We start from the raw sequence: 25531 nt of genomic DNA, 5'->3' as shown, positions 1-25531 counted from the left end.
GGAATGCTTTTCAGCGCAGCTGTGCTCAGGAGCGCCCAGGAACAGCGCGCTGCTCTGAGAGAAGGGTTTGTGACCCAGCTGACACTTGTCCACCCTGTCCCTAGGTTCCGAGACACCCATCGCACTTGAAAACATGCTGACAAATAACATGAGTGTCCGGCAAGAAGCGAGGATTGCACTTTCAGGAATGCTCTTACATCTGTGCCATGCATTAATCCTCATTGCCACTGGATGTTTTCAGTCCCAAGGCGGTCCTTGAGCTGCGGGACCCCAGTAATTGGCACAGACATCAGTTGTGCAATTCTCTTTCTGAGGGCGCTGAGGTACAATGAAGCAAAGCAGTGGGTCAGAGTTCTGAGCAGGTTTAAAAGGCGCCACTGACATGGCTAACAGGACAAACTCCTCTGAGTATTTCTGGTCTTACGAATATTACTGGGATTACATAGATCCAGTTCCAGTAGATGGAAGCAAGTTGGAGGTTAATAAATGTAAGTATTGGGGAATAGTAGGTGCTAATCCAGCACAGAGAAAATGCTGCATAGCTTATCTCACTGACCTGGTTTTGTTTTCATCTTGGGACAAGGCTGACATTGCCACTGATAAACATTCAGACTTTTAGCAAAGGAAATGTATGTTTCCTCCAGCCAGGAACAATAAGCTGCAAACATGTTCTTTTATCTTGGTTCCCTTGATTTAGTGCTGCTGAGCTAATAAAGTAATAATATCTATTAGTGTGCTAATGCTTTGCTGCTGTGGAAACTGACTCTGCTGGGCTTTGCATTTTATTTTCGAAGGATATGAAGTAGTATTCACCCAACTCACCTTGCAATAGCTCCTTCCATTTCACACCTGGCTTTGCACAGTGAAACAGCAATGTCTTTTTATGGCTACTTAGAGTGGCAAATTATTTTGGTTTTTCTAATATAAGTGCAGTTGTTAGATGTTGCTAAAGTAAAATGGCAAGCTGCATCAGGCTGGATTAACCGAGGGTGGTGGATGGACTGACAAAGACCAAGGGAGAGCAGGTAAGGTCATTTATGCTGCAGGCAGTGCTTTCCCTTGATTTCTGTCAAGCCTCTGCCTGAGGCTTACCTTCAGTTAATTACCAAAGCTATGGGCTCTACTCATTTCAGTTTAGTTTACTGAAGATGGCTGCAACTGTTCAGATGTGGTTTCAGAGACTAAAATTGTTTTTCCCAAGGTTATTGAAATCCAGGTAGTGAAATCATTATATATTCCAGGAAAAGGTGATGGCCTTTCAGAACATCTTAATGTCTCTCTCTCTAACAATGCAAGAAACTGCCTTTCTGATGCCAAAGGTTGAATTAGCCTGTGTTAGGAGCTGCTTGTCCTTCTCTTTCTTGGACAGCAGTAGGAAAAAGGAGCAGAAACTAACCCTGCACCACCTCTAGACAAGCTTTTTCTGTGCATTCAGATCAGCTGAGGGTTTATTGCCTCCGAACTTAGAGCACCACACCTTAAAGAAAGTGGTGTGAGTATCCACACCCTTTCACACAGAAAATCTCGCTCTTTAATGCTGTAGAGCAACCTTTGGTGCTGCTGAGACCAGGCAAGTTATGGGCAGCTCCTCTGATTCTCTTAATTTTAAAGTCAGACCAGATTATTACCCCCAGGGTAAATGCCACCAGGGAAATCCCAAACTGCTTAGCTAAGCTGGATATAGGTCTCTGGCGTGTGGCTGGCATAGCAAAACCCAAAAATCAGGAATAAACCTTTCCCGCTTCCTCCTTAATAACATTTTTCTACCATTTGGATCACCTGGTGCATAACAGAGGTGACGTTTCTCTTATAGCACTTCCCTCCCTGGCAATTGATAGGATATTTCTCTTTCTTCAGCTCCTTGTTTTCTTGAAATTTGTAGAAGCTGACCTTCTGAGACAAGATTTTCACCCTCTATTAAATTTAATTTAAATTTCTTGCCAGTTCTGAGGAAGAAATGACCCCATATGTGCTTATGAATTATTTCATCACACTTATTTCCCTTAAAAAGCAAGGTAAGCTGATCTTGTATTGACATTTTTGTCCCACTTGTTCTCTCCCCCTAAAGAAGAGAAGTCTGCCACCTTTCAGGCATTTTTATACTCTAAAGAGATGAAAATACACATTTTTCCATGTCAGCAGCCTAGGAGGAATAGAGGCTGCACCCTTTTGGTACTATTATTCTTCCTTCTCCAAATACCAGTAGGAGAACAGTGGATTGCAAGTTCTAGTGAAAACACCTAGGGAAACAATTCCACAGCTGGTTAGGTTTTCTCCTCATTTTGAGTAAAAGCACCAGTCAAGCAATGAATGTACCTTGCAGGTTTTCCTGTCCTGGCATAATATTTACATTTTGTACCTCGAGAAGCCACTGCTGGGATTATTGGCTTCATGTGCTCAGGGCCATGGCTGGGGCAGCCCAAGGGAACTGCACAGTCCCTGTAAACCCAGGATGGGATTGCAGTTCCCCGCTTCAGTTGTGCCTGCTAAGGTTTTTATATTTTTTTCAATGTCAAACAGAGACCTGAATCTCTGCACTTCTTTTCCTCTGTTGTATGGCTGGTCCCTGAAACTTTGTGAGACTGAATTTGTGTCATGAAAATGAATCTAAACCCAGATAAAAAGCCATGGTCTTGCTTTCTATTTGTAATGTTGAGCATGTCTCTCAATTTTGTACAAAAATAATGAAAAATCTTAATTGGTCCATGAACTAGTAGGCTATTTAAAAACATGCACACACACATGCATAAAAGGTGATGGTGAAATTTAGCAATAGGAAAGCTTTTTATAGATTGGTAAGATATTAAAATGTGTTATTCAAGTTTTTAAAAAATACCTGTTGCAGAATTTAAACCCAGGAAATTTGGGTTCAAGGTCCACCTGAGCCCTAGAGCCAATTTATTTAGCTTCAGTAAATTCCATTAAAGGTATTTAAACTGTTTTTAAAAGATATAGCAAAAATAGCTCTGATAGGGAATTCTATAAATCCAAACTCTTAATTTCTGTCCCAATGGCATGGAATACTTCAAAACTTTGGGTTTTTCAAAATGTCCCTGGGCAAAGGAAAAATAAAATAAGCTGCCCGTCCCCACTGATATTTCTCAGTAGCCCAGCCAAAACTCAGGGTAAGGGTACAGCTGGCCAGCTCTAGTTTTGGGTTTCAAAGGAGCTGGACTAATTCCCTTAATCTCTTTGTGGCTTTGATGCCAACACATACTGAACTTTTTCACAAAGAAACACTCAATCAAACATACTGGACTCGTTTCAAAGAACACAATGTTTTCTGTACTTTCAGAGGGAAGATTTATTTTATCTTGGTCAATATTGCTCTCTGGAGTCAGTGACCCTTCTTTTTCCACCTCATCTAAAGTGAGTCACCAGCTGTGAATCCAGGGCAGAGCACCCAAACTTCCCAAGGCCACCACCACCACCACAGTGATCCCAGGAAGGGGAATTTTTGAAACAGTGGCCAAATGTGCAGTGGGGGCTGGAGCAGATTCGTCCCCTCCCTCAGAGGCTCCGGCAATAATTGGCACAGTGCTGTAGCCTTGATGAAATAACAGCTCCCTTTGCTCCCCCAGCCACCTCGCACTCCACTAAACCAAGAACACACTTTGGCACTGAGAATCCTTTTTCCTTCAGTAAAGCATTTGCTCCTGGCAAAGCAGGCAACATCTTGCACTATTTTATGTGGTTGCAGGGGCACTGCAGCTGAACAGGGCAAGGGGCACATTCTTTCCCACTGCACTGGTGTGCTAGGAGTGTCACAGGGACTTGGCAACAAACTTCCCTTGCTCTTTCTCGTGGAATAGAATGCTTTCAAGGCTGGAATTCCCTTCCCGAGGGCCTCTCCTTAAAGATCCTGCAGGATTAGACAGCAACCACTCAGGCTTCCTGCACTGTGGTTGTGTAAAAGGAACCATATTCAAATATCTGCACAGTTCTGGTCACCACAACAGTCTGGAGGCTTTTCCCAACCCCTCCCTCATCCCTGTTATCATCCACTGTGAGGAGGCTCACAAGGCCTTTAACAAATTGGCACTTAGATTCCTCTCTCTGAAAGGAGAAACGGAATGAATCAAATGGCACACCTTTAATAGAGATGATAAATCATCTTGCTGTGTTTTATTTTTGCCATGAAAAATGCACGTGACAGAATTACTGCGCTGTGTCCACAGACTCCATCGTCATTGCCTTTTGGGTCGGCCTTGCTGCATTTGTGACCTTTCTTTTCCTTATTTTACTGTGTATGTCCTGCTCTGGATCAACGCCAGCAAAGTAAGTATAACCAGGGATAAAGTAAGTAGATACTGGTGGGAAAAAATAACCTGCAGCAAACATTCACTGCCTCGAGTGATCCAGTTATGACACACAATGTTTATAACTGCACAGAGGTGATACTTTTTCTGTCATATTTGGTTAGAGTGTCTCTTGACCCACTGTTCCTCTTAATGCATTTGCCCACTGCTCCTCCTTTATCAGATCAGGACGCAGAAAATTCAGCTCAGCAGGTTGGGCAGAGATTCAGGATTAGGTCACAAACATGCAGAGGGGAAACAAAAGGAGCACTAATATTCTCATTTATTGGCACCCCAGAGCCTCTGGCATGCTCACAAAAGGTAACAGAAACAACCAAAAAAAGGCAGCTTACCCAAATAAACCACAAAACAGGAGGCAGACTAACAACACAACAGACATGGAAATGGACATGAAATTGCAGGCTAAAAGAAGCATGTTACCAAAAGTTTACTGTTCCTAAAAAACTGGTAAGAAAAATCTGTGCACATTAAAATCTCAGAGTGTTTGGAAGATGCCGCAAGTGTAAACTTGTACCTCCCTACCCTGTCATCCCCTCTACTGTGTCACCCACCCACTGCCCTTGGCATGACAACCATCCAATATCTGTATGGAAACCTCGTGTCTCTTTTCCTCTGATAATTCTGATACACTCACCCAACAAATGCACGCTCACGTCACCGGTCAAGGCTGGAGAATTTTCACCTTCATCATTTCTGTGCTCATCCATCTCTGTCCAGCCAAGGACATGCAGGACCCTGTGTGCTCTCCCAGCTCGCCCACATCCTGGGGGGAGGATGCAGCTTCTCAGGCACCCTGGGCCAGGGCCTCACCACCCTCCCAGCCAAGATTTCCTCCCCAACATCGCATCCAACCCTGCCCTTTGACAGTGTTAAGCCATTCCCCCTGCCCTGTCCTTCCATCCCTTATCCCAAGTCTCTCTCCAGCTCTCCTGGAGCCTCTTTAGGCCCTGGAAGGCGCTCTGAGGTCTCCCCAGAGCCTTCAGCAGGTGAACACCTCCAGCTCTCCCAGCCTGGCTCCAGAGCTGAGGGGCTCTACCCTTCAGAGCATCTCTATGGCTTCCTCTGCACTTCTGCCAACAGCTCCTGATATTTCTTGTGCTGGATGCCAGGGCTGGGGCAGCTCTGCAGGTGGGGTCTCACCAGAATGGGGGAGAGGAGCAGAATCCCCCCTGCCCTGGCAGATTCCTCCCCTCTATCACCTCTTTTGATGCAGTGCGGATGCAATTTTGGCTATGCAGGACACCCATCTCTTCCCCACTGTGTAACACCAAGGGTTAACTCTCTTGGCAAGGCACACCACCCTCCACAGCAGAGTGCCTTGTTCTTATCTGCACAGAAACAAGTCACTGTCAGTATCTTCACAAAGGCCTATGCAACAGCTCTGTTCACTTATGCCACAGGTGAATCCTTAGACACTGAGAGGTCCTGGACCTGAATCCATGAGCTGAGTGCACCACACACTTCTCTGCAATACTTGGTGCCAATTTTGATGGATGAGTTTGGGAGAGGCTGATTCCTGTACAAGCCCTGCAGTGAGGTATCCATGCCCCAGTCCCTTTTGTCAGCACTGCACTATCCCACAGAAATAAGACAAAAGATCTGGAGCATGGGACCAATGATTTCAAACCTGCTAAGGCAGCTGTTGATCACGCTGCTGGGATGCAGAGCATTAACATTTGCTTCAATCATATGTATTAATATCCAAAACGATACAGAAAAATAAGGGTTTGTGGCTGGAGATGGTTCCTGGCCAAGGCTGGAACTTCACACCATGCAAAGAGGACAGGTTGAGCTCCTTCCAGGTGTCCCATGCATTTCACTGGAGGCTGTGCATTCCTGATAGCCATGCACAACACAAATCTTCTGGATATCACTTTCCTACCAGATGGTGTTGGAGAGGAACTCAAGCTGGATGCCTAGAGAGTTGGAAGATCTGCATCTCATCCCTCATCCATGTTTCTTGCTCTCAGGCTGCTCAATTCAGGGCCCCAAAGCTCCCTGCAGGCTCCAGACAGATCTCTTGCAGTAAGAAACTCCATTCAGTATTTGGATGTGGTGGTGTATGACCACCCTCATAGGAAATTACAGATGTGCAGCTGCCTTTGTCCTTCAAATCCTACTTCCCTCAAAAAATGACATCAGACATTGTCACTGTACTTGTCTGTCCAAACCCACACAGTCTGGAATTGGCTTCCCTGTCCTTTGAAAGACTTTTTCATTTGTATCTTATCTCAGCTTGAGTTCTGTGATTTTGCCTGGGCCGGGGTCAGTCGCAGCACTGCCTAAATGTGACCTAGCTTGACCAGCTCAGTCTCTTTGGGTACTGGGACACTGGAACTCTTCCAGCCTCCTCCAACCTCTCTGCTGTTCTAGAGGAGCTCAACAATTAACAGATCTGGCCACAGTTCTCCTCAGACAGTCCCCAGACCTCGGGGATGCAAGTTCTCCAGCTGATTTTAAAGTATGAATAGCTAGCTGGTGATATTTAGCTACTTGATAGACTGGAGAGAAAACATCCTGCTTTGGTAAGAATTTTTTTTTGTCTTGCTTCTGTGAAACAAAGAGGAAATATGTCTTGAATACACCTGCAGCGTAGCAAATAAAATGCCAAGCCTGCCTACTTGTGCTGGGCCTGCTGTTCAGACTTTGAGGGTTTGCTTCTCCTTTTTTAATTACTCGGCTCGATTCCGCCGAGCTCGGCTCCGTTCAGCTGAACTCGGCACCATTCGGCCGGGCTCGGTGCCGCTCGCTGCACTCCCCAGAGCCCAGCTCGGCTTGGTTCGGTTCGGTTCGGCCGGGCTCGGTGCCGCTCGCTGCACTCCCCAGAGCCCCCCTCGGCTCGGCTCGGTTCGGCCGGGCTCGCTGCACTCCCCAGAGCCCCCCTCGGCTCGGCTCGGTTCGGTTCGGTTCGGCCGGGGAAATCGGGGCCGCCTCTCGTTAAACACACGGAGCTCGCTGTTTTCCTGGCACCGAGTCCCGCGGGCGGCCCGGCCATCGCACTGTCAGGAAAATTAATCCACAAACACCAGAGGTTCGTGTCCAAAAAGGAGACAGAGGAGTCCTGTAACTTTATTCGAATAAAGGGAAAGGCCATGGGCATTTCCCATGCGGTCTCTCAAGCTGTTGGAGTACGCAGCCTCCTTCTTATCCTAATTTCCCAGCCGCATTTCCTTCTCTTCCCCATTGGCTGAGGTACTGGAGAAGTACAGACTTCCCGAATCGCCTAATACAGACCCTGTTCTAATGTGCATTTCCTCCCCCACACCTTCTTTTTCTTTGTGTCTATTGTTCTTTGCCTCCAAGTCCAGGAATTTAGCACGCCCTTGGGTGAGCAACAGTCTGTGTCAATTAGTGGGATTCCTCAGGAATTCATGGTTCCAGTTGTTACTTCTTTCACTTGTCAGTACCTGGGTTTATCTACGAGCAGACCCACCGTTTGTTTGTAAAGACACCTCCGTCTCATTCTTTTCAGCACGGCTACGAACGGGAGCGCAGGGTCGGACAGGAATTCATTAGGCAGTGACTGCATCCGCGCTAATTAATGGCCATCAGAGCACCCAGGAAAGCTGCCGGGACGGAGCACTTGCCACCGGAATGTGTTGGAATCACAGTGTGATCCCAGCTGTTTGAAGTTTGGGAATGCTGTGGGACATGTTCAAGGTGTCAGTAATATTTTTTAAACGAAAGCAACCAAGGTGTAGTGGAAGAAAACAATAAATAGTATTGCCTTCCTACTGTCAGTCTCTTTGCCTTTTGTGATGTTGGCTGGCTCCAAGGGGGCAAATTAACTTCAGGCGGAGCTTTTGCTGCTGTTCTTGCTCGCGTGCTGGAATTCGGCAGAGTCCTTGTCACTTTACACATCAGAAAATACAAGTTCAGCAGAATTTCATATTGTCTAAGCTCGTCTGTGTTCAGCTGAGTTCAGCTGAATTCGGTTAGGGCGAGCTCGTCTAGGTTCAAATGGGCTGAAGACGGCTCGGTTCGGCTGAGCTCAGTCAGCTCACCTGAGCTCGGTTCGGTACTTCTGGATTCGCCTCAGTTCAGCTTATCTTGCCTAGATTTGACAGAAGTCGGTTAGACTTGGTTTGGCCAAACTTGGTGCCCCCTGCTCGTTGGTCTGAGCTCGGCAAGAGCCGCAGCGCAAGGAGAGCGGGGCTGCCTCGCGTTAAACACGCGGTGCTCGCCGTTCCCCGCGCCGTTAAACACACAGTGTTCGCTGTTCTCCGCGCCGTTAAACACGCGGTGCTCGCCGTTCCCCGCGCCGTTAAACACGCGGTGCTCGCCGTTCCCCGCGCCGTTAAACACGCGGTGCTCGCCGTTCCCCGCGCCGTTAAACACATGGAGCTCGCTGTTTCCCGCGCCGTTAAACACACAGTGTTCGCTGTTCCCCGCGCCGTTAAACACACAGTGCTCGCTGTTCCCCGCGCCGTTAAACACACAGTGCTCGCTGTTCCCCGCGCCGTTAAACACAGTGTTCGCTGTTTCCCGCGCCGTTAAACACACGGAGCTCGCTGTTTCCCGCGCCGTTAAACACACGGAGCTCGCTGTTCCCCGCGCCGTTAAACACAGTGTTCCCTGTTCCCCGCGCCGTTAAACACACGGAGCTCGCTGTTTCCCGCGCCGTTAAACACACAGTGTTCGCTGTTTCCCGCGCCGTTAAACACACAGTGTTCCCTGTTCCCCGCGCCGTTAAACACACAGTGTTCGCTGTTCCCCGCGCCGTTAAACACACGGAGCTCGCTGTTTCCCGCGCCGTTAAACACACAGTGTTCGCTGTTTCCCGCGCCGTTAAACACACAGTGTTCGCTGTTCCCCGCGCCGTTAAACACACAGTGTTCGCTGTTCCCCGCGCCGTTAAACACACAGTGTTCGCTGTTCCCCGCGCCGTTAAACACATGGAGCTCGCTGTTTCCCGCGCCGTTAAACACACAGTGTTCCCTGTTCCCCGCGCCGTTAAACACACAGTGTTCGCTGTTTCCCGCGCCGTTAAACACACGGAGCTCGCTGTTCCCCGCGCCGTTAAACACGCGGAGCTCGCCGTTCCCCCCGCCGTTAAGCAATTTCCCGCTCGCTGTTTCCTCCGCCGAGCCCCGCGGGCGGCCCGGCCATCGCACGGGGTGAGGCAGGAGCTGGGCAGGGGCTGCACTCCGGCCAACCCGGGGCACGGGAGCAGCGGCGGGGTTCGGCTGAGCTCGGTGCCGCTCTGGGAGTGCGGTGGAGCTTGGCCCGGTTCGATTTAACTCGGTGCCGTGCACAGTGTTCGGCTGAGCTCGGCTATTATGGGCTACGCTCGGCCACATTCAGCTCTCCAGCAGAGCTCGGCTGGGATGAAATGGGCCAGATTCGGCTCTCCGGATAAATTCGGCTATTCTCGGCTACACTCATCCATGTTTGGCTGAACTCGATGCCACTCGCTGCGCTCGGCAGAGCTTGGCTCGGCTGAACTCAGTGCTGCTCAGCTCGGTTTGGCTGAACTCGGCTCGGCTGAGCTCAGCTACTGTCGGCTCACAGATTTCCTGCTGTCAGCCCCTAGGAATTCATGACACAAAATGCAGGGCTTACAGGTTTATAAAGAAATATAATTTTTAACTCAGTACAGAGTTGATGGCTCCTTTAGGACAAGAATATTTACATGTAGAAGCAATGCCCTCATTTGCATCTCACTTTTATTTAACCCCCCCCCCCCCACAAAATTCATTTTATGCCTTTCTCAGTAAAACCATTTGAAAGGAAGTCTGTTTAAGTCAAACATTATTAAATCCAACTCTGTTCGTTAAGGTGATTTTCAGTCAGAAACTTGACACAGAAGCCTTCAGAAATGTATTTAGTATTTTCTTCTAATTTTTCCCTTCTTAAAAGGCCTCCAGCGCTCCTGCAGATTGACATGGCTTAGGAAAGCGGCAAGAAGTCTTTGTTCAGTTCTCACAGAAAATATGCAATCATTTTTGGTTTTTGTTATCTCAGCCTTTTGTACAAAGGATGCTAAAACCCAAAGGATGGGCTCATTTCAGTATTGCCTTGGGCCCTTTATTTAAAGCTGATAGAGTTCGAAAAGCCCAATTTTGATGGAACAGAAGAATCAAGAAGAATCAGCTGGGAAGACACAACACAACAGTGTTTTCCCTCTAAGGGAAAAGTAAAGGGGTGAGACTTCCACAGCCTGCACAGGGTCAGACCACAGAGCTGCAGACTTTGCAATAAAGCACATCTGAAGCTGACTGCATGCTCAGATCACAAACTGTTGGGACACTTTCATCAAGTCCCAAAAGCGTGTCAAAGGCCACACGTACCTCTCCATTTCCTGGAGAATATCTGGTAGGAGCTGGGCATCATTCGTGGTCTTGAACTTCTTCCCAAATGGAATATCCGAAATGATGCTGTCGAAGCTTTCTGAAGGCAATGGCAATGCTGCACAATAAAGGCAGGTTTTTATCTCTGACTCTCTGAAAAATGCACAGCAGCTATGGCCCCGTTCCCCTTCCAACGCTGTCTGGCAGCTCTTTCTGGGTTATGCACCCAGATTCACAGCTCCTTCTGCACCTGCCCTCACAAACAACACTGCTGGAGCCACCAATCGCTCCTCTGCAGACTGGGAAGAGACAAACGCATGACAGCACTGTTTAGTTTGCACATTCCCTGCTCCTGATGAAGTTTGCCCCTGCAGCAAGACTCTCCTATAGGCCTATTACATGGCTCCAAATTAACTGCTGTGTCTCAACACACAGCACATCTTAAAAACAAAAATAATTTTGCAAAACACATAAGAAGAGTTAAGTTTGTGAGCACTTAGTGCAAACGTTCAAGTGCACATGTATGGATAGCAAGGACCCATACTAAATTCCTCTCCACCCCCTTTTCTCTCCCCAGGAATCTGGCTACAGCCAGAATCACTTGGATTCTGTCAGAGCTAGTGTCTTTGTAGTGCTGCCTTAAGTTTGTGCATGCCAGCAAAGGTCAGCTCCCCTGACAAAGATGCAACACTGTGCCTGGGAGGATGCAGGCTGGCCACACTGCCAGGCTGTGCAGGCCAAGCTGAGATCCTCCCTGAGACCCTGGGAGTGTCCCATCCCTCAGGGTGCTCAAAACTGACCAGACACGGCCCTGAGCAGACAACAGGACTAAAGACCTCCAACAGTCCCTCCTCACCTAAACTCTGCTGAGATTCTACGCCAACTTTTCTAGAACTAGCTGGAGATGTTTCCCAGAACATTCTTGGGTCAACACTTGCAGCACAACAACTGGGTATCAATTTCATCTGCCAATGAAAGGACATGTCACCTATGGTCCTGCTCAAGACATGCAGAAATAAAAGCTTTTGACCAGTGATGAAGACACCAACTACTTGTTCAGTTTAGAAAACCTAGTACCTTCCATTATCCTAGAAACCAAACTCAAACACAGCTTAAGTGAGAAATAAACCTACATTTTTATAAAAAATAAATAATATTTCTTACCATTATGGTAAGAAATATATACTGCAAAGTAAAAAATTATGCATGCTTCATCACTCATGCACAGGGAAAAAACAGCCAGCTTGCCTGTCATGAATTTCATGGAGGGATAATTTAGCCTCAAACTTTGAGGTCCAGAATAAGATCGTGAAATGATTACCTTCTCTACACACTAGACTGTGAATTAAGAGCAAACAGATTCCCTCTTATAGGAGAAAGGCATCACCATTCAAAATACTCCTACTGCAAAACATGAACAATTCAGCTTAGCTTAATGAGTCCTCACCATTACTCATCTGGTAAATGTTAAGTTACAGGCTGCATTTTATTTGGGTTTGTCCTGGCTGTGTCCCATTAAGATACAAAGAACTTTCACGTGGTACACACTCTTTGTGGTATTCACACATTCACCATTAAGAGACAACTACTGTCCAGGCCAAACAATTTTAATTCTTACTGCCTTCTGCTGACTTTGCTCTTACCAAAGTTCCCAGGTGCAGACATCAGGGAGGACGAAGAAATAATTATCCCTTCACTAGCACTAGCACTACAGAGGTCATCACCCAGCTATTTCCTGGGAGTTAGCTCTACAACATATCCCTCAAGAGAACCTACATTTCCTGTACAATCCCAGAAACACAAAAAAATTCACTTGGAAAGCCTACAGACATACCTTTCACAGAAGCTTTAAGCAACTCAATCTTATCCATTAAGCCTGCACTTCTAATATTCCCATCTGCACCCTTCAACTGTGAATCACTTATATCAGCACCCCAGTAACAGGCTTCCTGTTCAGAGAAAAAGAGAAAAGCAAGTTTTGTTAACAATTGGGTTATTTATTTTATAAACCCTTCTCAGAATTGCCTTGTTGCACAGCTCTTACAAGACAACCCCCTTTTCTGGGACACCTGCTATTGTTACACAGAGCAACTCACAATCCAGAGGATGGAAGAATGGAAGCAGTACGTGCTGTCTTCACTCCTTTAATGTTCTGGTGTGCTCAAGACACTTGAAATGACACAAGTATCAAGAGAATGTCCTAACAGCAAGACCCCAGTTAGCTACAGCCAGCCCCACTGCCTCTGATGCTGACACTGTCCCATCACACCCACTCCTCTGATCCCTGGATAAGCCCAGGAAAGCTCCACAAGTCCCTGGTTGCTCATACAACCCCTGCAGTGTCAATCATTCAGTGGGGGAATGCTTGTACTGAAACACTTCTAGCAGCTGCCTAGAGAGATTAGTTTTGCTGCCCCTTTCCAGCAATGGACTTTGGCCTAGCTGATAGAGAGAAAACCCTGCACCACAACCAGCAGTTTCCCTGCCAAGATCCAAGCAGCTGTGACTGGGATACTTACAGGCCACTCTTTGGCAGCCTCCAGCAGAATCATTCCTAGCCCACACATGGGATCCAGCACAAGGGCACCAGCCTACAAAAACACAGGAGTGACTGAATCCCAAGCAAGACAGACTCCTTATCCAGGACAAAGCTTACAGAGGGATGTCTACAATCCCACTGAATCCAGCACAGGTTAATAACAATAACTGGTAATCCCAATTTAAACACGTTTGTAAGGGAATATAGTGACAAGCACCAATAGCTTCACTACAGACAGTCCTGAGGTGACAATCAGGAGGAATTAGAAGTTGACTGCAGACAGATATGGACACCAAATTAACCTGTGAAAAGAGATCACATTTCCTTGAAAAAGAACACCAAACAAGGTTTCATTTTCTCACTCTCACTGGACAGTGAAAAAAATCTTACCTCTTAGACATATATCTGTACAAGGATTAACAGCTCTGTTGAGAAGCAGTTGGAATTACAGCTGGCTGAACAGCAGGTGACAGCACACCCATCACAAGCGTGGCAGATCCTATCCCCATGCACTAGAGAATGGGGCATTAAAATCACCACATTCCTACAGAGCATCCAGCTGCAGCCCTGATGAGCAGCACCCCCTCCCCTTCATTCAGGACTCCTTTTGTTTGCAAGGAACATTCACTGACACTGATTTCAGCCAGAGATGCCATGGCCCATGCGACCGTTGACCGCAGTCCTGCTGTTTTAATGTACTCTCTGTTTGCCAATGGGAGCCTGCAGACAGCAACAAAACAAACAAACAATTAATTAAAACAACAGCAGAACCACCCAGAAAAGCCCACGTAATGTCAAAGAACAAATTAACTGGACAGATCTAGTGAGAGACAGAGAAATCTGCTTTTAACCATAACTCACTGCAAAGTCTGGTCTGTGTGTTCATTTAAAATCCAGGCAGATGACAAGACAAATTTGGCAATCAGTGACTATCAAACCAAAAGATAAATACTCATGGTGGACAGTAAAGTCTCAAACTGACACAACAATATCTTTAACTCATTTAAACCAGACACAGATGCTTCTACAAACTTCTGATCTCAGTTTTTAAGAACAAACATGCATACTACAAACAATAACAATTAACTGGAAGAAATCCCACTAGATAAACTGAATGCCACTGTAAAAATTATTTAATGCTTAATCAAGCTGAAGGAGATTTTGTCAGCCAGGAACCCATGAGCAAGCACTTGAATTTATAAAGGGGCCTATTTTTCCTTAACACAGCATGGGAAATTTTAGTTATAAACCCATTTACTACAAGTGGGAGAATATTATTCAGTGTGTACTAGCAACAAAAAAAATAAATAAATAAATATGAAAAAACACACCAAACAAAAACAAAAAACCAATCAATCAAACAAACACAAACCCACCAAACAAACAACAAAAACAAATAACCCCACCACTGCCCCCACTAGTGTCACTAAGGGGCAATTCAGATGGAAGTTATTTGTAAGTAATCCGTCCAGAAATGTAGGCAGCTAAAAGAAATTGTACTGCTGTCCCATAGAGATTATGCCAAAAGAAGACTGAGCTCCCAAGCAGGTCTTGCATGACTGCAATCCCTGCCCCAAGAAAGCACACAGGGAAACACAATGCTGTTGAAAAATCCCAGTTCTCAGCACTTGAACAGTTTCAGAGCAAAAACTTGGGCAAGAACAGGAAGTCCATATTAGCCCCAACAAGGCTGTACATAATGCTCAGTGTGGGAAAACCCACCCAGTGCCAGCACATGAACTCAAGAGTTTCTACAGGTGTGGGATGTCTGAGCATCAGTGCTGAGAGCAGCTTTCACAAGCTGGGCTTTTCACAGGCGCAGGGCTGGAGAACAGCTTGCCAAGAGCAGGGGCCCTTTGGGAGGTCTCCAGGCAGCTGCAGCAGCAAGGGTGCACTAAGCCAGCTGCTGGTCACAGCCAAGGCCCGGGGAGGCTCTTCCAGCACTGGCATTCCCAACTCCAGCTCCCTGAGAGCACGCCCTGGGCACGTGCTCGCTTCCCCTCCAGGCCCACACACCCACGGCTCAGGTGATTTCCTTTTTTACAGTCACAGGCCAGCAGCCTGTGAGGGTGCTGGATCCTGACACACCTCCTCCAAGATGCTTCCCCTGCATCCAGGCCCAGGCTGGTGTTTATTCCAGAGCTCTGGAAAGCACACACACGCAAGGCAAGGGCCACGCACGCGCTTTGCTCAGCGCCACCAGCCGATTTCCAGGTAAATTCAGCAGCAGGAAGAGCAGCAGGGAGAGGCCACGGTGCCACGTGCAAAGGGAGCAGAGAACAAACAGAAGGTGCCAGGGTGATTCTGGAAGCATCACCAGGCACACAAGAGCAGTACCTCCAGGTCAGGGTCCCGTAGATCAGTGTGCCACCCACACTGCCTCACGAGCGCCGTGCCAACGGCTCTGCCGATCTCCTGCACGGGGAGGAACAGCACAGGCAATGAAAACACACAGCTCGCTAAACTGCAGACCACAGCCTTGGGTGCACAGCCTCAGAAACCCCTGGAAGCAGAAAGACTGCCTAAGAGAACAGCTCACACAGTTCACACCAGAAGAGGCACAGCAGAGCAGAGCAAGTGAGCGAGGGGAGAGCAAACACACCTCGTGGCAAACTACCGGCGCTCAACTGCAGCCAGAGAGGCCAAGCTCATGTCCTGACCAAGCCACAACAAAACACTCACTCGAGTTGGACTTGATCCTTGTGGGGCCTTCCAACTCAGAGTATTCTGTGATTGCCACCGTTTCAGAATTCTTAATCACATGCACAAAATATTTCCAATGGCTCCAAGACAGATTACCCGAGAGAAAAATCTGCAAATGCACTACAACTCACAATTTTAATGCTTTCATGACATATAGAAAGCTCTGATTACCTTCAGAGTATAAGTTGAAATATAGCACAAAATTTAGGCAAATACCCTTGTAGAGAGGCTTGTGTCTCACCTCACCAAGGTACAAGCTTTAGTAGCAAAAAAATCTCATTGCAATGGCCCTTTAAGTAGCTGTAAACTTATCTGATCACTCCTCAGCCTCCACAGGCCCAGAAACCTCCAACTCTTACCTTTGCTTATCCTTAATAAAAGGTATTGATTTGAAAAACGTTAAGTGCAATAGTGCACAGAAATTAAAAATAGCATTTGTACTTCCACTTGTATAAGGTGAATGCAGGCTAAGGGCTTTTAAAGAAAATACAGAAATAGCTTACCTCAGTTTATTATTCCAGAATGCACAACACAACTGAAATAACAATCAAACTATATCCCTGTTCACAATTTGCTGAATTCTTTTAAAACATGGATACTTCAGCATACCTGTCAAGTAAATATTTTGGCAATTGCTCCACTACAACGACAAGACACTCTGAAACTGAAGCCGAGCTCCTCATTCACAGCAGGATTCTCTCCTCTGCCTTTGGAAGGGAATTCTGAGGAGCTCTTGCTCTCAATCCAGCCCTCCTGACTGCTCAGTCTCTCTGGTGCCACACAGGTCTCTCCAGCTTCCACCTGACATTCCTCAGACACAACTGCTCTCACTTGCTCCATCTTCTGCCTTTTACTTGCAGTATTTGTCTCTTCTTCTGACTTTCTCTTCAGACCGGATGCATTTTCTTGAGAGACATCACCTGTTCTCCCCTGCTCTCCATGAAGCTTTCTCCAAACAGAGATAATATCCAGCCAGTATTTTGGCTCCTCAATGACAAGGCTTTTAATCTCCAGAAGCATTTTCCCTGGAAGAAAAAAAGCAGTTAGGCACTCCAGCCTCAGCATTTCATTTCCCTACAGACTGAGAACAGCAACTGAGCAGCAACTGTGTTCAGATTTCATTCATGTGCCAATCCAGAAACCAGCAGCTGACACCAGGCACAGCTGAGCTCTCAGCATCCACATACCCACCAGAAGCCACAGGCATCCCTCTGATTACAAGCTCTGCAGAACCAAGATTAAAACATGCAAGGGTTGAATTCGGCGGCTGTAGAAAGCTGGACCACCTGTGAGAGTCATTCCCAGGGACAGGGGACCAGCCCACCACGCCACCCTCCCCAGAAAGCACTTGGTCCAGGATTCCAGAATTGAAAGACATATACAAATATTACTTGCTTCGAGTCATCCCAAGCAAAAACAAGTGAATTCTTTCAGAAAGAAAACTTCTGTTTCCCATTCATCACTCTGCCTTCAATCCTGCAACACAGACTTACACGTGTGGGCAGTCCTAAGCTAGCTACAAGAGAGGCATGAGGAACAGAGAGGCCAGTTCACTTAAACACCTCCAAGCTGAGCAAGGGAAAAAAAGCTCTAGTTATCTAGAAAATTTCTAGTTATCACTTAAAATTTTAGAATCATGATCAAATTTCATTCTCGAGGCTGAAGGCAATCTCCCAAATAAAAACCCGCCAGCAGACAGACATCAATCCATCTAACTTGAAATTCTCATTCCAACGCAGACAGAGGGGATGACCCAAGCAGCCGAGACTCAGAAGGAAGCTGTGTACTTAACAGTAAATTGACACAAGATATAGGTCGGGATTCACTCTGATTAACAGAGCATAAGACTTCTTGTTAAAATAAACACAAGAGATACAGAACTAAACTTTGGTTTTAATGTGGGGTGTTCCCTTTTTCGGACGGGGCAGGGGGAGAGAGTCTCAAAAAAACACACACACATTCAGCACCGGAAGAATACAGGCTGGAAGGCAGCTATTGTAAACAATTTAAAAGCCCTTTTCAGGTCAAAAAAATGTTGAAAAGACACGTGGGTGAAAGACGCTTCGGAACCGATTACTGACAATTAGAACCACAGCCACTAGTACAAAATATAAACACCTGGAATTCTATAGCTAGGACTGAAAGCAAGGCTTCCCGTGTCCGGTGCGCACCTCTGCTCCCGGACACCGGCAGCGGGCTGCGCTTCTTCAGCAGCAGGAACGGGCGCTCCCCCGAGCGCAGCCTGCGCAGCTCGCCGAGCCCCGCCGCCGCCCTGAAGAACACTTTTCCCGAGACGCAGTCCACCTGCGGGGAGAGACCCGTGCGACTGACCCTACTGAGCCGAGCCGAGCCGAGCCGGACCGAACCGCCCGTGTGGGCCCCGGTCCCAGCTCCCCGCTCACCCGGACCGGAGCGCCTGGGGGGCACCGGCTCACCCGGAGCGGAGCGCCCGGGTAGCCACCCGCTGCGGCTCCCCGCTCACCTCGGTGGCGCCCAGTCGCGCCCGCACCTCCCGCGCCAGGAAGGGCTCCAGCCCGCGGCCCGCCGTGCAGAAGAACCGCCCGCGCTCCGCCGCCATCTTGGCGGGGCGTGCCCGGGGGCGGGGCCCGGGCGGGCGGGGCCCGGGCGGGGCCCGTAACGCCAACGGCAAAGGGGAACGGGCGGTGGAAGCGCCTTCGTTTTGTCTCGTGGCGAAAAGAAATGTGACATTACAGGTGACACTAAGCCGTGAAGTAAGAGCAGTGTTCCGGCCTTCAAACTCATAAAGTGTAAGAAATTTCAGAGCCCTAACATTATTTGAACATACTGATGCACTGATTGTATGTAATGCTGAATGGAGTTTATACATACTGTTTCAATAATTATTTCAACTCCCCAGTTCAGGACCATAACAATATTAAGTGAAGAGTGAAAAACCAAAAACTTCATTTTTATGCAGTTTTGACTATCTGTGCTGTTTTAAATAGTCTATCCTCTTTTCACTTTCTTGTTTTCACATGAGAACAAAACTTAAGGATTTGAAATGGCAGCATCAAACCAGACTGTCCAAACCCAAAACACATTTCAAGTCTGACGGTGCAGGCATTTGTATGATTGTAATGTTGTATAATTCATTGTAAAGCAAAAGCAATTGTATTCCTGTGATCTAACTCTGGTATAACACTTACTATGGCATGTATACATTCTGATCTCCTAACATTCATTTTTAACATCAGCATGTTATTTATATCCAAAATTTAAATCCTGAATCCCTCACTTGCAGCTGTTGCAGATACACAGTTTCAGGTATTGCTGGTCTTCAAGTTTATCGCCTTCAAATGAAAACTTGTGGAAGAAACTACTGTGACTTCTCTCCTAGTCTTTTATGAATATTCATACTTTCACTTATGACTCCTTCAAGAAATTTGTTTTTATTGCATCATCCTTTGCCTTTCATCCATGTTCAAGGCATGTCCAAAAGGAACACAATGTCACAACCAGACCTCTGGAATGGTGCACAGTAGAGTGCAAGGTGCCTTTTTACCCTGATGAGACAACGTGGGAACTGCTGCCAACACCAAGACATCAAAAATAACATGCAGCTCAGAGAGTGGGATAGTAATGGGATTCAAATGAGAAAACACTTCTGCAGGAAATAAAGCTTTGGATCACGTTCTCTACAGTTAGATCAAAAACAGTTTCTGTGAAGAAATCCCTAGAAGTGAGGATAAATGCCGTTCGTTCTTAAGAAACTGAAATAGAACACTTAGCAGTTCAATTACTTGCACTGCACCTACAATCTAAATTGAAGCCATTTGCAAAATAAAAGCGCTCCTGTCTGGGTGCCTGCCCGCGGGCAAACCCGTGCTTTCTTCAGCGGAGCTGACCTTACAGACTTCTCTGTGCAGTCCAGAGAAAGCATTGAGAACTCCTCAGAGCTTCAGTCCCTCCCACCAGTTAGACAGGAGAAGAGCAAAGCCATCTTCCTAAGCCCCTTGTTCCTAGAACACGGCTAAGCATGTTTCTCAAAGACTTCTGGCAGGTATTTGGTTAGTCCTGTACTACAGCAAGCACAAACTCTGTAATGCTTGCTACATATTAAGTTCTTTCCAGTTGAGATTTTCGGTTGAATCCAATCCTCCAAGCTCCTTTCAAACAGTGCACAGAAAGCAGTCTGCTCCAGTCTGTGTTTATAGTGTTTCTTCACAGAGAAAACAATTTGAAACACAGCTAAACTTGTACCTCAGAATTTCCTGTCCCCACTTTTTGTTCACGTCCACAAAAGTACGCATTTTCAAAACCAGAGCATTGTGCTTAAGAGACTTCTCTTATTATTGCCAACATCACCATCAAAATAAAGCATGAAATCCCATCTCCCTATATTTCCTTCTTCAACAGAACAATTATTTGTAAGTAACTATGCTCCAAAGTTCCTCCATTTGACTTCTTTTTATCAAAAAGCCCTGCAGGTGGCTAGGAAGTCCTTTAAATACTACTTTTTACAATTAGCACTTTCTACAAAACACAGAACATGGCAGGGTTATGCAGTGGGCATAAAACTGATGTTTTTGGCTCCTCTGAAAACACATACAAATCTTAGTCACAGCTGGTTTTCTCTGCTGTCCCTTTGTCCAACACCAAGTAGCAGCACTACAATACTGTTTTCATCCTAAGATTTGCTGAAGCTTTTGATTAAGACTTTTTATTTTTCCATTCTTCTCAAGGTGAACTTGAGTTTACTTTGCAGTTCACAGAATAGACTTAGCTTGACACTGCATCCTAATGTCCTAACTCACTCAGCATGTTAAATTAAAAATGAACTAGTACTAGTTCACTTTCTACATAAATCCATGCTGTTATTTAAGTAAGGTGCTCTTTCAGTCAAGTAGGACAGTGCAGACTTGAAGAGTTTTCTACTTTTGAGAAGTGTTTTGACTGCTTTTACCTTGATTGCCAGCTAAATCTGTGTGAGTTTTGGGAATTATTAATACTAATGGAGAACAGAGATTTTATCTGGAGTCTGTAAAAGCAATGTGCAACCATAAGCAACTGAAGTGTTTGCAGAAGACAAACACTCAAGATTCTCATGGAAAAGCTTTCAGTGTTAATGTCTGAGAATTACTTACTTAATATTTTCGTGCAGTTGTGTGTATTATTCAATGGATGAGACTCAAATCACGTAGTGACTGGAAAAGGATAACAGAAGTGTAAATTAGCACCGACCTCCTCTCCACGAGGAGAGACTGAACCAACAGGTGTGAACAGGCCCAACCCTGCAGGGAAGGGTTTTCCTGGCAGTCCATCCAACGCTGCCGTGGGTCCGTGGGCACTATTGTCCCTGTGGATTGCTGCCCAATCCATCCAATGCTGCCGTGGGTCCGTGGGCACTATTGTCCCTGTGGATTGCTGCCCAATCCATCCAATGCTGCCGTGGGTCCGTGGGCACTATTGTCCCTGTGGATTGCTGCCCAATCCATCCAATGCTGCCGTGTGTCCGTGGGCACTATTGTCCCTGTGGATTGCTGCCCAGTCCATCCAATGCTGCCGTGTGTCCGTGGGCACTATTGTCCCTGTGGATTGCTGCCCAATCCATCCAATGCTGCCGTGGGTCCGTGGGCACTATTGTCCCTGTGGATTGCTGCCCAGTCCATCCAACGATGCCTCTGTTGCCGCCATCCCCCCTGTCCCCGCCCCAGGGCTCCGCCCCCGGCCCCGCCCCTCCTTCAGCGCCCGGCGATGTGCGCATGCGCGGCCGTTTCCATGGCAGTGGATGTCGACAGGGAGGCGCCGCCATGAGCCCGCCCGAGGTGGAGCCGCTCGTGTGCCGCAAATATGAGATCAAGAAGCGTCTGGGCAAGGGGGTGAGTGCCTGCCGGGGTGGCCTGATCGAGCTCAGGGGGCCGTTTGTCGTTCATGGCACCGGGAGAGCTCTAGGCGGCCCGCGGAAGCTGAGGCGGAGTTTGGGAGTTCAGGCCCCCCTTAGGAACTTTGTCGCTCCGGGCCCGGTGGCGGCTCCAGGTGACCCAGAGGAACTCCGGGGGACTGCAAGAGCTCAAAAGGAAATAGTAAAATGGATCTGAGTCTCACAGCACCTTATCTCTGTGCCTGCCATACCCTTCTACATTTACTGTAACCCCATCACTTCAGATCATGCTGCATCAGGTCGTATCTTCTCCATAAAATCTACTTTTATATGTGAGCCAGTGATCTGTCTCCTCAGTTTCTAAACCCTCCCAAGTTATCTGCTTTTCTATTCTGGCAGCTCTTTGCTATCGTTTAGTTGCGTTGGTACACGTATTTAAGTATTTCCCTCATTGTGTTCACGGAATCAAGAATCACTGAGGTGGAAAAGCCCCCCGAGCCTGTCAGTCCAACCAGTCCCCCAGCAATGGCAAAGCCCTCACTAGTCTGCAGGTGCCACATCCAGTGGCTGTTAAATCCCCCCGGGCAGCCTGTGTCAGCCCTTTGCAGAAGGGTGTTTTCAGAATATCCAACCTGAAGCTCCCTGGCACAACTCGAGGCTGTTTCCTAATTGCCAGCAGGGTAGTACTGTGGCACTTACCTGAGGTACTTGTACAGCTGTCTGTACTGCCTGATGCCTGGCAAAGCTCCCTGCTTCTTCAGGACCACACATGTTACTGGGAAGCCTGCCCTGATGTCCTTACACAGGTATTTAATCACTAGAATCATACTTTGCAGCTCTTTTGCTTTGTACAATTATTATACATTAAATATACGTTAAATGGGCATCCCTGGGTAGAATGTTGTGTGTTGTTGCAGTTATATTGAGACAGACACAGCTGCTATCTCCACCAGCACTTTAGTAGCAAACTTACACACCTTCTCTCAATGAGCTTCTGTCCTCACAAATCTGACTCCTTCTTTCATAGGCCTTTCTGGGTAACTCTGACTCCTTTTCTTTCATAGGCAGCTTCACACAGTACTGATTCCTTGTCTAACAAGCAGTTCCACACAGCTCTGACTCCTGTCACTCTGCATGAGTGACAGGCCCCAGCCGTCCCTTTCCCAGTCCCCTAACTCTGACTGTCCCTCACACAGCATCTTCTCACCGTATCTGTCCCTTTGACCACATGTCCCCTAACTTCTCACAGCACAGCCAGCAGTCTCCTCTTACTCCAGCAGACCCTGAGTCTGAAGCTACAGCTCCAAGTGCCTGCAAGTGCCTGTAACTAGTGGCCAGCTAACCCCATCCGCCAGACTGATTGGCCAGACACAGATGTTTCCAGTCCTTGGTAATCAGTACAGCTGCAAGTGATTGGGAAAGATTCCTTCCTGCACTATCCTTTCAGCATAGCTGCCCACAGGAATGATTCCTTTGTGCAAAGGTAAAGCAACTCCTAGACTGTGGAAAGTCAAGATTCTAATCTGTGGCCTAAAATAAAAAAACTGGATCTGTTCCACAAGTGAGAATAGGGAACATGGATGCAGCCTTTCCAGGGAGATCAGGTTGGTCAGACAGGACCTGCCTGTCACAGCCTCAAATTAGCTGGGCCTGATGCCCTGATTGCCCTTCTTTTGATGCATCCCAGGACATGGGTGGCTGGCTGGGTTGCTACTGCATGTTGTCAGCTCATTTCCAGGCTTTTGTCCACCAGCACACCCAAATCCTTCTCCTCAGGGCTGCTCTCCCTTCAGAGTCATGGAACCACAGAACAGTCTGGCTTGGAAGAGACTTTAAAGCCTGTCCATTCCCAGCCCCTGCCATGGGCTTACACACCTTACACTAACCCAGATTGCTCCAGGCCCCATCCAACCTGGCCTTGGACACTTCTAGCAAAGGGGCAGCCACAGCTTCTTGGGGCAACCGGTGCCAGGGCCTCACCACCCTCCAGGGAAGGATTTATTCTCAAATCCCAGCTAAACCCTGACCTCTGTCAGTGGGAAGCCCAGCAAGTATATGTTGTCATTCCAGGCCCTTGTCCCAAGTCCCTCTGGAGCTCTCTTGCAGCCCTTTCAGGCACTGGAAGGAGCTCTAGAGTCTCCCTGCATCATTCTCTACTTCAGGCTGAACAACCCCAGCTCAGCCTGTCTCCTGGGTGGGCTGGCTCCCTGGCCTAATCTCTCTCTCTTCTGTCAGCTTCCACCACTCTGCTTCCAGTCCATCGTGGAACACATTCTGGATACACTGCAGGCCTGAGGTGTGTGCAGGTGTCAGCACACTGCTCACCTGTCAACCCACAAGCTTTATTGCACTGCCAGCTCTGCTCGTCCAGCTCCAGACAGGCCTTTCTCCATCTCAGTACACTGAATCTTCTGCCGCCTTGAAGGAAAGCACCGTTGTCTTGGCTCCAGCTCAGCAGCAATTCAGTTCCCATTCTAGACTCTTGAAGCCCATCCCACAGCTGGTGTCCCAGTCCCAGTGTGATTTCACCTCCACCTTTCGGGTCCCCATCCCAGCTGCAAAGACACCAAGCCAGTCCCACTATGGCTTCAGCCTCAGTCTCACAGTCCTTTTCTGAGCTCCACAGTTTCCTTCCCATTCCCACTCACAATCCAAGCCCCACTTTCCGTTTACCATCCACACAACACCGCGCCCCCGCCCTCCAGCCCCTACAGTACAACTCACACACACGAGCAATTCACCAGCATGGCCGGGAGTTCAGATGCAAGCAATCCTAAGGACCCCCATGCAGCGCTACCCGGCCCGTCCCATGCTCGGGCACAAGACCCAGCCCCACACCAACAGACCAAGCCTCCAGTGACATCAGTACATCAATCCCACAGTCTCAATGTCAGCCCTTGCAGCGTCTGCCCCATTTGCTGCTTCTATTCCAATCCCAGTGATTTCAGAGTCTCCTTTGCTCCGGCCTAAGTGATTTCAGCTCTTTCCCAACCCACAAGCTTTATTGCACTGCCAGCTCTGCTCTTCCAGCTCCAGACGAGCCTTTCTCCATTTCGGTAGACTCAATCTTGAGGAGTCTTGAAGGGCAGCATCGTTGTCTTGGCTCCAGCTCGGCAGCAATTCAGTTCCCATTCTAGACTCCTGAAGCCCATCCCAGAGATACTGTCCCAGTCCCAGAGTGGTTTCATTTCCAACCCTCGGGTTCCCATCCCAGCTGCAGAGACACCAAGCCAGCCCCACCGTGGCTTCAGCCTCAGTCTCACAGTCCTTTCCTGAGCTCCACAGTTTCCTTCCCATTCCCACTCACAATCCCAGCCCCACTTTCCGTTTCCCATCCACACAACACAGCGCCCTCCACCTCCAGCCCCTACGGTACCACTCACACACACGGGCAATTCACCAGCATGGACGCTTTCCGTCGAATTTCCTAAAAACACACTTTCACCCAAGCCAGTTCCATACGATCAGAAACAACCACGACTAACGTGCCAATGCGGCTCGGGGAAAGGGCGGCCGAATCCGCAGAGCTGAGGGGGAGCGGAGGAACAGCAGCTCCAGTTCCCAGACACAGCACAACCACTCCCAAACGCTTCGTGAGGGCTCCAAGGCCGCCGAACCCCCGGACACCGAGAGACCGCAGGAGGCGACAAGCCCTGCCTGAGGAACTGGGGCGGGAGGTGACAGGCCCTGGCAGAGGGTCGGGACAAGCCTGAGGAACCGGGACAAACCCTAGGCAAAGGGATGGAGCAGGAGGTGACAAGCATTGGATAAAGCCCCTGACGAAGTGGGGAAGCGTCCACCACCTCCACCCAGCACCGGGCGAGGAGCGGGGGGCGCG

General features: G+C 48.0%; 1 protein-coding gene and 1 long non-coding RNA gene across 2 annotated transcripts; one reads left to right on the top strand and one right to left on the bottom strand.

The window, feature by feature from the left end:
• Positions 1–351: 351 nt before the first annotated feature.
• Positions 352–8052, top strand: LOC306800247. The gene is made up of 3 exons (XR_013773780.1): positions 352–488; positions 4179–4278; positions 7792–8052. It is a non-coding gene; the product is annotated as an uncharacterized lncRNA (long non-coding RNA).
• A 2434-nt stretch (positions 8053–10486) lies between these two features.
• Positions 10487–18447, bottom strand: LOC306799060 (THUMP domain-containing protein 2-like). The gene is given in 10 exon segments (XM_079299575.1): positions 10487–10727; positions 12444–12558; positions 13129–13200; positions 13781–13868; positions 14010–14077; positions 15486–15563; positions 16461–16463; positions 16467–16876; positions 18023–18155; positions 18334–18447. Coding segments are annotated over 10 exon segments (1245 nt in total). The 5' UTR covers positions 18430–18447; the 3' UTR covers positions 10487–10545.
• Positions 18448–25531: the final 7084 nt, after the last annotated feature.

Source organism: Erithacus rubecula (assembly GCF_903797595.1).
Source record: "Erithacus rubecula genome assembly, chromosome: 3".
NCBI lineage: Eukaryota > Metazoa > Chordata > Aves > Passeriformes > Muscicapidae > Erithacus > Erithacus rubecula.
Note: the sequence above shows the minus strand (reverse complement) of the source record. Positions and strands in the feature narration are given on the sequence as shown.